This window comes from Hyla sarda, chromosome 5 (assembly GCF_029499605.1).
Source record: "Hyla sarda isolate aHylSar1 chromosome 5, aHylSar1.hap1, whole genome shotgun sequence".
NCBI lineage: Eukaryota > Metazoa > Chordata > Amphibia > Anura > Hylidae > Hyla > Hyla sarda.
Window position 1 is genome coordinate 254276189 of NC_079193.1, and position 13683 is coordinate 254289871.

General features: G+C 42.3%; 1 protein-coding gene across 3 annotated transcripts in view; it reads left to right on the forward strand.

Annotated features, from left to right (window-relative positions):
• Positions 1–13683, forward strand: part of FAM210A (family with sequence similarity 210 member A) — a 68811-nt gene that overhangs the window by 32154 nt on the left and 22974 nt on the right. For all 3 annotated transcript variants that reach the window (XM_056521500.1, XM_056521502.1, XM_056521501.1), the window contains exon 4: positions 11839–11950. In XM_056521500.1, the coding sequence (XP_056377475.1) occupies positions 11839–11950 (112 nt within the window). The remainder of the gene's footprint in view (positions 1–11838; positions 11951–13683) is intronic.

Consider the following 13683-nt stretch of genomic DNA (forward strand, 5'->3'; position numbering starts at 1 on the left):
CACGCCCCTCAATTCATTTTTATGGGTGGGGCGTCACACCTCCTCCCATAGACATGATTGGGCGTGGCATGATGTCACGAGGGGTGTAGCGTTCAGTCACATCTCCGGTCCCGGAAACCAAGCTTGCCGAGACTGGAGACGCAGCCATCATAGAATGCGGGTGCTGCTCTTTGGTCAGATAACCCCTTTAATACTATTGACCCACCGAATAATGTGAACTTGTCAGTTTTACCGTAAAGTGCACTACGTAAAACAAACTATTTTTACAAAAAATTTTTGTTGCTCTGTACAATTTATGGTAACATGAAAGGTGACATTACAAAGTACCATTGATTATAGGAGTTTCTTAAATGGTGTAAAACCGGCCACTTAGCTGTTTTTGAAGACCCAGCCAACTAGGCCAGGGAGCCCTCATTCTAGAGATCTGGGACGCAAATCTATCAGACATTTACAATGAAAAATTTATGGTGGCATTTGGACAGACATTGCTCAGCATGTGTATGGCCAGTTTTAGACAATATTGATATGAGGCCTGTTTTTGTTTAATTTCACTTTTTATCCGGTTACAATTGTTTGATGTTTGCACACAGAGCGTAACTTTTACCTCATACTTCTACAAGCTAAGGATTTCCTATAATGTACCCATCAACCATGCAACTTTGAACTGTTATAATGTATCATCATGTAAAATATACAATCTTAGAGCTGGTCCCATTCACATCACTATATGGTCTTTTGTGTGGTTACAGTTTAGAATATTTTATTATATGATTAAAGGGGCTTTCTGGTGAACTAACCCTTTGTAATATCCATTGGAAGAGGGAGACAATGAAAAAAAAAATAACATCCCTTTCTCACCTTACTGACAAATAACCAATCAGTGATTAGAAATATTGGACCCTGGGGCTCAGATTTATCAAACTGTGTGAGAGAAAAACTGTGGCTTTCCCATAACAACCAATCACAGCTCAGGTTTCCTATCTTAAAGGGGTAGTCCAGTGGTGAAAAACGTATCCCCTATCCTTCGTTTCAGATAGCGGGGGGTCTGACCGCTGGGGCCCCCTGCGATCTCCTGTACGTACTGGCCAAATAGGGTGTGTTGACCCCCGCACGAAGTGGCGGCCGACACGCCCCCTCAATACAACTCTATGGCAGAGCCAGAGATTGCCGAAGGCAGCTCTCTGGCTCTGCCATACAGTTGTATTGAGAGAGCGTGTCAGCCGCCGCTTCGTGCGGTGGTCAACACGTCCCCTTCCTGCGGGCTGTCGGTGGCCCCCTACAGGAGATCGCCGGGGGCCCCAGCAGTTGGACCCCCCTCTATCTGAAACGTATCCCCTATCCTTAGGATAGGGGATAAGTTTTTTACCACTGGATATCTCCTTTAATGAGCTCTGGTAAAGTGAAAGCGGAGCTGGGATTGGTTGTTATTGAACTATCACAGTGTTTCTCTTGCACAGTTTGGTAAATCTGTCATCGTTTTGTTTATCAGTAGAATTAGACTGAAAATGAAGAGAGGTTTTAATAGACACCGCTAGATAGGGTTTCTCTCCTGTTTAAAAAGGAAAGTTGTGAAGACAAATTATAGTGACTAAGCTTTATTTAGAGGGATTGTTCCACAAAGTTTTTTGTCTAAAGCACCACAATATAAGCATGTAATCACTTTCCACTTAGTATGAAATGCCTGTTTCACATGATCTTCAAATGAATGGGGTGCCTGTTTTTAGCTGCGCCCCATTTGCTGCGTCCAGCTCTGTAACATCGCCAAGGCCGACACAAGCAACCAGAGGTGGAGTGTTGTTAATGTGCGCAAAGATTTTTCAATTGGTAATAAAAATTGTTTAGGCCAGCAGCAAATTTCTGGGTACATTGGGGGAGATTTATTAAAACTTGTGAAGTGGAAGGGTGGTGCCCATAGCAGCCAATCAGATTCCTTCTTTCACTTTTTTATTAATTAATTTTTATATATTTTTTTTAAATAAAGAGGCCTCTAAAAAAAATGAAGGAAGCAATCTGGTTGCTATGGACTGAATCACTCTACATTTACATAGGTTCCATTGCCAAAGATGCCCAAAATATCTTTGGCAGTCACATCAAGAGTGAATAAAGTGGTGTTACCTCAGGAGACAAGCAAACCCTGTTCTCATATGTACATGTCCCAGGGGTTGACCTCCTGATTATATACTTATCACCTAAAAGAGAACCTTTTCTTGTTTGGATATAGGGGGATATTGACTGATCAAGGCAGGCAGAAGACACCAGGGGCCACACTAATGGCTGGTTGTTCAGGCAATCTTAAAGGGAGAATGTTTTTTAAATCCTGGGGGGGATTTATCAAAGCTTTCTATTTCCCGTATCAATATAGACCAACCGTAAGGCCGGTCTGTTACGTGCCTAATTTATCAAAAGGCGCACGGCTTTTTGATAAATTTTGCGCACAGACTTCGGAATCTACGGTTCAGACTGTATTTAAGCCTGCTCCAGCATGGTCTGACATTTCAGCGTACTTTCGGCCAATGCGACTTTTCTCCGAAAAGTGGCTATTGATAAATTCAGCACCAATGCTTTGCTATCTAAAATAGACTAGAATGCATCATGTTCTAAAAATCCTCTAAAGCAAAAGTCGCACATATTTAGACTACAACTTTTTGAGAGACAATTTTAGATGGGAAAAAACAGCACCTTTTGATAAATACCCCCCCCCCCCCCCCCATTGTGTTCTCTTTCCGGACATGCACCTAATATACACTGCTCAAAAAAAATAAAGGGAACACTAAGATAACACATCCAAAATCTGAATGAACTAAGCGTATATACTTTTGTCTTTATATACGGTAGTTGAATGTGCTGACAACAAAATCACACACAAATTATCAATGGAAATTGTGTGTGAGACATAACAAGTATATAACACAAGTACCTAGATACAGAAGCACACAGATACATGTGGCATTACTGATTGATTTTTAACTATTGATTGACAACTGAAGTCTAGACGATTGTATCAACTCAATGGGGGAAATAAATATACTGTTTAAACCAAAACTCTCTGGTTTTGCCCATAGCAAGCAAGCAGCCAACCAACCAACCAGAGCTTGTTAAAATACAAAAGCTTAGCTGTGATTGGTTGTTATGGGCAAAGCCAGACAGTTTGCTTTACAGTCTTTATTTACTCCCCACAATATGTTCCTTTTGTAGTTCAACTGTTGATCAGGGTCATACATTTTTTTTTTTTTTTGTGTAACCATAGGCTAGGGATAGGAGCACTTCAGTGTATTTGCTGTTTGTGTCCCAAAAAAAAAAAAAAAAACTGCACAAAATCTGCAGCATGTCAAGTTAAATTTTGGATCAACTGCAGATTTATTGCAGATTTTCCTAATTTACTTCAATGGGGAAGATACAGTTTACAATAAACCCAAGTTTTGCAGATTTTACTGTGAACATTAGATGAATCTGCAACTAGACATCTTATCCCTAGAGATGAGCGAACTTACAGTAAATTCGATTCGTCACGAACTTCTCGGCTCGGCAGTTGATGACTTATCCTGCATGAATTAGTTCAGCTTTCAGGTGCTCCGGTGGGCTGGAAAAGGTGGATACAGTCCTAGGAAAGAGTCTCCTAGGACTGTATCCACCTTTTCCAGCCCACGGGAGCGCCTGAACGCTGAACTAATTTATGCAGGATAAGTCATCAGCTGCCGAGCCAAGAAGTTCGTGACGAATCGAATTTACTGTAAGTTCGCTCATCTCTACTTATCCCTATCTAAAGAATAGGGGATAAGATGTCTGATCGCGGAGGCCTGCCGCGTTCGTTTAGAGCGTCGGGTGCAGCACCGGAGGCTCGTGACGTCACGGCCACACCCCGTCAATGCAAGTCTATGGGACCATAGACTTGCATTGACGGGGTGTGGCCATGACGTCACGAGCCTCGGCCCCGCATCACCAGTCATCAGTGCACCGGATGTCTGGGGGTGCTGCAGCAGAGATCGTGGCGATCCCCAGTGGCGGGCTCCCGCGATCAGACATCTTATCCCCTATCTTATGGATAGGGATAAGATGCCTAAGGGTGCAGTACCCCTTTAATGCTTTATTTTATTTTTTTTTTTATTCTAATATCTACAATTAAAGTCTGCACCAAAATCTTCACGATTTGATGTGAAAGTGCAGCAGATTTACTGCTGTGAAAAATCTGCAGCATGCGTGGCTGTACTCTTACCGTGAGATAGCATCATATGTTATTCTTACTCATTGTGGATCTGAGACTAAACACTGAAGTGAGCTTTAATCTACATATGTGGCTGTCTGTACTTTCCAGTTATGTTGTTTCATTGAAAGTGACTTAATGTAACATTTTGGATATTGTTTATGTCTGTTCCAGTTAAGATTTGTAGCTCTGTGGTGTTTTCCACATCTGTTTCTGTTTTGGAATACAATTTCCTGTGCGGACCACACGTCAGCCGTACGCTTTGCTCCCACATAGCCAGTCTACAGCTGGAAAGCTCAGCACTTGACATCAGCGCATATTATTGTACAAGTGTTTGTTTTAGTTACCCCACAACCAGCTGGCATTATTGCCCTTTCTAGCTGCTACTGATCGCAAATGTCAGTCTAAACTTAGAGTCCTCCTTTGCATTATGTGTCCCGGGCTATTAAAGTATCAGGTCTTTTACCCTGACAGTGAATTGCGTTGTGTTTTGACTGAATCACACTATGTTTCTAACAACAGGGTATTTAAAATGTATTAAATCATCTGGTGCAAGAAAGTTAAACAGATTTGTAAATTACATCTATTTAAAAATCTTAATCCTTCCAGTACTTATCAGCAGCTGTATAATCAACAGGAAGTTCTTTTCTTTTTGAATTTCCTTTCTGTCTGACCACAGTGCTCTCTGCTGACACGTCTGTCCATGTCAAGAACTGTCCAGAGCAGGAGAGGATTTCTATGGGGATTTGCTCCTACTCTGGACAGTTCCTAAAATGCACAGAGGTGTCAGCAGAGAGCACTGTGGTCAGACAGAATGGAAATTCAAAAAGAAAAGCACTTCCTTTGGATCATACAGCAGCTGATGCATACTGGAAGGATTAAGATTTTTAAATAGAAGTAATTTACAAATCTGTTTAACTTTCTGGCACAAGTTGATAAAAAAAAAAAAAAAAAGTTTTCCAGTGGAGTACCCTTTAATGCATACGTAAAAGGCTGGATACAGCCTGGATTTATGGGCGGGGCCTGGGTGATATATATTCGCCCCCGTAGTGTTAGGGGCACGTTGGACGTTACTTTGTGCGGACGTTACATTGGTTTGAGGTTTCCTGCCAGATGTTCGGGGCCCGGGAAGCCACGGAGGCTTTGGCAGGAGAGCGAGCGGCATGGACGGCAGATAAGCGGGGGACTGCAGCGCTGCAGAGCGTACTTACGGTTGGTACAGGCGGTGGTCTAGGTTGGTGATAAGATTCGGCCCTCTCCGAACCATTTCCGCTGTGGCTGGACCGCTAGGCACGATGCATTGCCCGGAAACAGCTGCTGGATATTCACCCGCGGTCTCATGGTGCTGTCACACGGCGAAAAGATACGCGGGTGGGTACCTGCAGCGCTGCAAACATGTCATCGCTGGGTATATCAGATATATGTTGCCTGGCAATTGGGGTAGATGTGGGAGCAACTTGCAGGAACAGGTGAGGTTATGCTAATTGTGGGGCGGGTTCACCCTTCGGCCACAGCCGGCACTTGCCACCGGACCTCGCATTTGGGCTGGTATACAGGGGTTCTGACAGCTCCGCTCACATCACTGGGATTGGTTGTTTTAAATTGGCATGTGCAGTTCGATATAGTGTCATACACTTAGTGATGCGGCTAACGTTTTCCGCAACTGTATATCCTTGGTTTTCAGTTAGATACGACACGCTCATGTTACACATGATTGTTTTTTCTATAAGGTATATACGCTGATATTGTCAAGCAGTATACACGCCTGTCTTCGCACACAATATATGCTTCTTTCTCATACAGTTGCACGCTTATTACACGCTAGTATTTTCATATCGTATACTCGCTTCTATTTTTTATACAGTATACACGCTAAGATTTCATACAGCTTACACGCTGGTATTTTTCATGTAGTTTACAGGCTTACAGTATAACACTGGTATTTTCATACAGTATATACGCTGGTATTTCATACAGTATACACGCTTGTATTTTTCATATAGTTTACACGCTTGTATTTTTCATATAGTATACACGCTCGTATTTTCATATACTGTACACGCTTATATTTTTCATATAGTGTACATGCTAGTATTTTCATACAGGATACACGTTTGTATTTTCATACAGTACACACGCTTGTATTTTCATACGGTGTACACGCTTATATTTCCATACGGTATACACGCCCGTATTTTTTATACAGTATACACGCTTGTATGTTTATTCAGTATACACGCTTATATTTTAATACAGGATACACGTTTGGGGTTCAGTATACACGCTTGTATGTTTATTCAGTATACACGCTTATATTTTAATACAGGATACACGTTTGGGGTTCATACAGGTTACACGCTTTTATGTTCCATACAATATATACGCTTGTATTTCATACAGGGTACAATTTGTATTTTCTTACACTATACACGCTTGTATTTTCATTCAGTATACACGCTTGTATTTTCATTCAGTATACACGCTTGTATTTTTCATACAGGATACACTCTCGCATGTTCCAAACAGTGTATACGCTTGTATTTCATACAGTATACAAACTTGTATTTTCATGCAGTATGGATGCTGGTATTTTCATACAGTATACACTGTTGTATTTTTCATATAATTTACACGTTTGTATTTTTCTTATAATGTACACGCTCATATTTTCATATAGTGTGCACGCTTATATTTTCCATATGGTGTACACGCTAGTATTTTCATACAGGATACACGTTTGTTTTTTCATGCAGTACACACGCTTGTATTTCCGTGCGGTATACACGCTCGTATTTTTCATACAGCATGCATGCTTGTATTTTCATACAGTGTACACGTTTGTAGTTTCATACAGTATACGCGCTTGTATTCGCATACAGTATACGTGCTGGTATTTTTCATATAACGTACGCGCCTGTATTTCATGCAGCGTACACGCATGTAGTTTCATACAGTATCCACGCTTCAGTATACACGCTTGTATTCTCCATACAGTACACACGCTGATGTTTTGATACAGCTTGCACACTTTATGTTTTACAGTATACGCACTTGTATATACCTTTATGGTATGCACGCTTGTATGTCCCTTGCGGTGTGCACGCTTGTATGTCCCTTGCGGTGTGCACGCTTGTATGTCCCTTGCGGTATGCACGCTTGTGTTTCCCTTGCGGTATGCGCGCTTGGGTTTCCCTTGCGGTGTGTGCGCTTGTGTTTCCCTTGCGGTGTGCGCGCTTGTGTTTCCCTTGCGGTATACACGCTTGTGTTTCCTTTGCGGGTACGCGCTTGTGTTTCCCTTATGGTATGCACGCGTGTTTCCTTTACAGGTACACGAGTGTGTTTCCCTTGCGGTGTGCACGCGTTTATTTCCCTTGCGGTGTACACGCTTGCTTTTTCCATTACGGTATGCATGCTTGTATTTCCCATACGGTGTACACGCTGGTATTTTCCGTACGGTATACGCGCTGGTATTTCCCTCAATGCGTGGCACTCTTGTATTTTCTATACAGTATTTACGTTGTATTTTCCATACAGTTTACACGTGCGGAATTTCCATACGGGATACACGTTGGTATTTTTTCATACAGTATACACGCTGGTATTTACTATACTGTATACTCACTGGTATTCACCATATAGTATTCACGCGTGTATTTACTATGCAGTGTACGGGACGGTGGTTGCCACAGGTGTGCACACTGGGTTCATACGGCGTGCATGACTGTGTGTTCCATACAGCATGCGCACCGGTGGTTGCTATATGTTGGGCACGCTGGTATTTTGCCTTACGGTATATATGCTTGTATTTTTTCATGCAGTTTACAGGCTTAGTTTCTGTGCGGGGTAACACGTTCGTATTTTCATGGGTGACACACTTAGGTTTCCGAACGATTAACACGTTTGTGTTTCCTTAAAGTATTACACTCAGGTTCCATTGGGCAGGGCACACTCTTGTTACGCTTGTGTTCCATACGTAGTGCTCGCTTATGTTTCCATACGGTATTAAAACGCTCATGTGTCCACACGGTACAACACGCACTTGTTCCATACGTTTTAACACGATCAGTTTCTATTTAGGTCAACTCACTTGTAGGTTTCCATACGGTACAATACGCTTGTCGGGCTATAGTATAACTGGCCTTATGTTTTCATACTGTTGTTAACATAAGAGCCTATGGTAATTATATTTAGGCGGGTGTTACAAGTCTTGTTGTCATAACATGGTTACTTGCACCTACGTTATTTTCGCATATTATCATAGCATTGAACACGGTGCTATGTGTTGCCCGTTCATGGTCCAATACGGTGTACGCTGATGTTTCATGCGTTATTTTACGCTGAGGTTTTCAGGTGGAGTCGTACGTTGCTTTCTATACGTTATTATGTTGTGGTCGCCATAGGATCTTATGCGCTGATGTTGTCATATGGTATCATATGCTGATGGTTCTGTAAGATGTTCTACCCAAGTGTCATCCAGGCGGTTCCCACTAGTAAGGGTGTTACGAGGTAGACACTTGTGTTTTACGTTGTGTGTGAAGTGCTTAGGGGGCGTGGTAATATAACATTCATAGGTCCATAGATGTTTCAGTTAATTGTTGTGGCGTTGTTTCCACGCATGAGTTACTGTAGTATGGTCATTCATAGGCATTACTATGGTGTTTGGGGACTATACATGTTTATCAGAGTTTTCTCACGAGGTATTTTTTGGGACTACACATATACTATATCTTCATGGTAGAATGTCACACATAGGCAGTGGTATACCTATTACGCCTGTCACGTTTTCAGGTGGCTTTCACTGATTGGCTGTTGCTGCTGACACGACTTCAGAGCAATAGTATCACTACACATAGGCGGTTGTATACCCGTTACATCTGTCACGTTTGCAGATGGGATACACTGCTCAGCTATTGTTGCTGACAAGTCATCAGAGCAATAGTATCACTAAACATAGCTGGTTGTATACCTGTTATCCCTGTCACGTTTACAGGTGGGGTACACTGCTCAGCTATTGCTACTGACACGACATCAGAGCAATAGCACGACTACACCTAGGCGGATGTATACATCTTGTGCTTGTCTCATTGCGGGTGTGAAACGTCACTTATACAGTTGCTGATAACGATGCAGCACGATAGTGTTACCAGAAATAGGTACTTGTGGCGACTCTCCTCTTCGTAGATGGTCACGTTGATCTGTTGTTACTACTGAATAGTTTCAAGTAATGGTACTTCGATTTATAGGCGGTAGTGCACCTGTTGCCTTTGTGTCAGCAGGTGGAGTGCACTGCATAATTGTTGTTGCGGGCACGTTCTATACATTGGTTATGGTATCGTTACATTATACGTTAACTCATCGGTCGTTATGCAGGTCATTTCTTATCATAGACTGCTTGTTGAGTTTCTGTTTATCGGTATTGTTTAACTACAGTCCTTTCATGTAACTTGTCCTAATTGTTTCCTTCGGTTCGTTGGTTTTTGCCCTTTCGTCCTGGGATAAGCATGTCAGGTTATTGTGGTAGGTATCAATTAGTGAGAGCGGAATCTGTTGGCAAGAGTGACGTGGTGGTTATGCACCTTATTTAGGAGTGGTTGTGGCTTCTGGAAGCCGAAGGTTCGGCAAAGGTTTTCCCAGTTACACGGGTACGGTTCTGGTGGCTGTCATGTGTGAGCAATGGACGTGGGACAGTTGCCTCATTTCAGTAAGCATAAATACTACACTTCTTCCCTAAGAATGTTAGTGTTTTGCCCCCTTAATGTGTACCCTCGGCGGCGGCACAGGCACACCTATAGCCGCAGAATAAGTGAGGTAGGTGTTTGTCTCTTGCTCCCTTAGATGTATGCGTCAGTAGTAGGGATACATCCGCTCGTGTCAGTCAAGCTTAGTTAGGTAGGTATACGTTCTACTCGCACAGAAGGCCTTGACCATAAATACTACTACTACTACGAAAGTATTGTTTAAACAATAAGAGGTGTGAGATAAATGGAGACGGAGTGAATGCCAGACTGTAACTTTTACAGCGCTTTCTACATGTTTTAGTATCCAGATAACTACTTAAAGGGGTATTCCGGGCAGAAACATTTTATCCCCTATCTAAAAGATAAGGGCATAAGATGTCTGATCATGGGGGGCCCGCCGCTGGGACCCCCCGCAATCTCCCTGCAGCACCTGCATTCTATGCGGGAGCTGCGTCTCCAGTTTCGGAAACCTCCGGGTTTCCGGAACTGGGGACTCAACGTCACGCAATGCCCGCTCCATTCATGTCTATGGGAGGGGGCATGACGGCCATCACGCCCCCTCCCATAGACGTGAATGCAGGGGGCGTGGCATGACGTCACGCCCCCAGTCCCGGAATCCCGGAGGTTTCCGAAACTTTAGACGCAGCTCCCGCTGGGACTCCCCACGATCAGACATCTTATCCCCTATCCTTTGGATAGGGGATAAAATGTTTTTGCCCGGAATTCCCCTTTAAGGAGAACCCATCATTACTTTCATGCTGCTCGAACTAGGAATCATCCTGGTAGTCCTCAGTGGCTTCTCCCAACCCCATCTCCCTTGACTAATACATCTTTTCATGTTTGGGTATAGGGAGAGAGCGGACAATCTTGGCCGGTCAGGCAGAGACAACCAGAGGACACACTGAGGGCTGACATGGAATGATGACTGTTCCCTTTTAGGGAATGTTCACACTACGGATTGTGAACAGGATCGCCGCTTGCAGAATTCCATGAGCGGAGATTCCATTCTGGCGGTACTTCGGCGGTAGGACCGCGCTGCACTGCGCCGTCACCATTGATGGCTATGCAGTGTTCGCAGACTTCCGCACAAAGAATGAACATGTTCTTTCTTTGCGCGCAACAATTTCAGCAGCGGAATTGTCCGCCGCTGAAATTCCGCAGTGTGAACGGGTCTCGCGGAAACCCATTCACACTGATGTTTATGTTCTCAGCGCATAATTCCGTTTGCGGAATTCTGTGGGAATTACGTAGTGTGAACATACCCTAAATCATAGGATTGGTATGTGTTGGGCTTCAAATTTAAGAACTCGTGTTCTGAAAATTTTCTTTTTTCAGACCGGAAAAAAATCCCACCACTAATTCTACTGATCTCCACCAGCGTGCATCTCTCAAGCGTTATTTTGCATTTGCATAGTTTGCAACATTTGCATTGTTGCCCAACCAGTGTGCCTCCAGCTGTTGCAAAACTACAACTCCCAGCATGCTGGGTCGTTGTAGTTTTGCAACAGCTGGAGGCACACTGGTTGGGAAACACTGGCATAGTGTATGATCCCATTCTTCTAAAATAATATCTAGTAAGTGTTGCTGATCAAATTTACATGAGGTTTCATGGCCTACTAGCCCGCTATACACCTTGATATCCAGAAGAGGGCGCACAATGTCCATAACTAATGCACTTCTACACGATTCAGTGTCTGTTAGCCTCTGATTCTTTGGCCGTATTATGATACTGAACAGTGTTTAAAGTGCAAGGTATACAGAGGCATGACATTTGAAACTACTGTGTCACATAGTGTGTAAGCTTAGATAAGCTTTAGGCCATTATTCATCTTTTCATACATTTTTGGAATTGATATATTCTTATTTGCTTTTTTCTTTTTTTTCTTTTATTTTTTACAGAGGAATAAATGTCGTTCCTTTCCTGGAGTTCATTGGACTGCCTGAAAGTATAGTGAACATTCTGAAGAATTCTGAGAGCGGGAATGTACTCACAGCATATGCCTTGTATAAGGTAGGATAGTCATCTGTGTGTTTGGGTACGGGGTCGGCTTCCTTACTGTAAACATGTTCCATGTTAGACTTTACGGAATCAGACGCTGCCCACTAACTAGACATGACAAATGAATAAAGCTGTGTCACATGAAGGAATGTGTTGTGGAACGCCACCTTCAGTCACTGGCCTGCTTGGCTGTGACCTTTATTCATTCCCTTCCACAATCAAAGTTGGGATTAATGCTAACTTGCCATCAATTATCTCAGTATGTCCTTCAGTCATTCTGTGCCGTGGCCGGTACATACTAAATCCCCTTTTTGTAGTGATATATTCCTATAACAAAGCCACATTATTGCTTGCTCATTATAACACTGGCAAGTTTGACAGCCCTGTGCTAGAGGAATCATGGTGATGAGAGTCACGGCTGATGGGGGTGTAGTAGGGGATCTTTCTCCATTGTCTTTTCTTTTTCCTCACAAATATTTGACATTGACACATGCTTGTAGTGAAAGTTCCCTCTGATTGCATCATCTAGAAGCACTCCCGCATGTCAGGACCTACGCTAAAGAAAAGGAGGACAGTGGATACTCCTACTTGACATTGTATGCCTTCTTTCTGCTAACCATCTCATTCACTAGAGTTTTTTTGTTTTGTTTTATATGTAAACAAGGGTTGCTTTATCTTTTGGAGAAAACTGCTACTCAGCACCTAGAGAGGCAATGTAACACTAAAGCGTTACTGTCAATAAAAACAACTTTTGACAGGTCATTCAGATGTGTCAATAATTGTTGATCGCATCAAGTGTTACTCCTGAGACCCTCTGCCATCATGAACTATTCAGCTATTAGCGGTCTCATTGATCCATACATTTTTATTTTATATATATATATATATATATATATATATATATATATATATATATATATATATATATGATTGTCTCTCACATTTTGTTTTTACTGGCAGTCTAGTTATATTGATTATTTTAACTTGCATGTTTTTTTTTTTTTTTTTTTATTCTTTCTTTGTTCTTATTATTTCATTGCAATCGGCATTTTTTGCTACCTGCACGTTTACCTGCATTTTTCACACAGCTTTTTTTCCGGTGATCCGGAAGTGGTCATCATGTCATGTACAGTACAGACCAAAAGTTTGGACACACCTTCTCATTCAGAGTTTTCTTTATTTTCATGACTGTGAAAATTGTAGATTCACACTGAAGGTATCAAAACTACAAATGAACACGTGGAATTATAGACATAACAAAAAAGTGTGAAACAACTGATGCACAGAATTTGAAGTTGTTTCAAATATGCACAGGATACTGTATGTGTGAATAGACCCTTAGAGTGTTATGAGCCAAAACGGGTCTGCCATTCAGGACCCTGATCGGTCAGCCAGATTGAAGGGTTTCTGTCTGTATAGGTCCATTTGTTACACAGACAGTTCTGTGTGATTGAAAAAGAACATTGTAAAACGGGAACTGATCACCTGCTGTGGGGGGGGGGGGTCTCCATATTTCAGTTGGTTACTGGAGTTCCAAGAAAGGGAAATGCCTACAATAAGTTTTTTGGTGGACCTTTGTACAAGAGACTGTGTAATTTAGAAAACCCCTTTAAACCATGTATAATAAGAGGATTTGTTGTCATCATAAGGGTTTTCACAAATAGAGATACATAAGTTAAAGTAGTAGTCATGGGTCAGACATTTTGCCAAAGTTCCAGTCAGTATTCCTATTGAAGAACCCTATG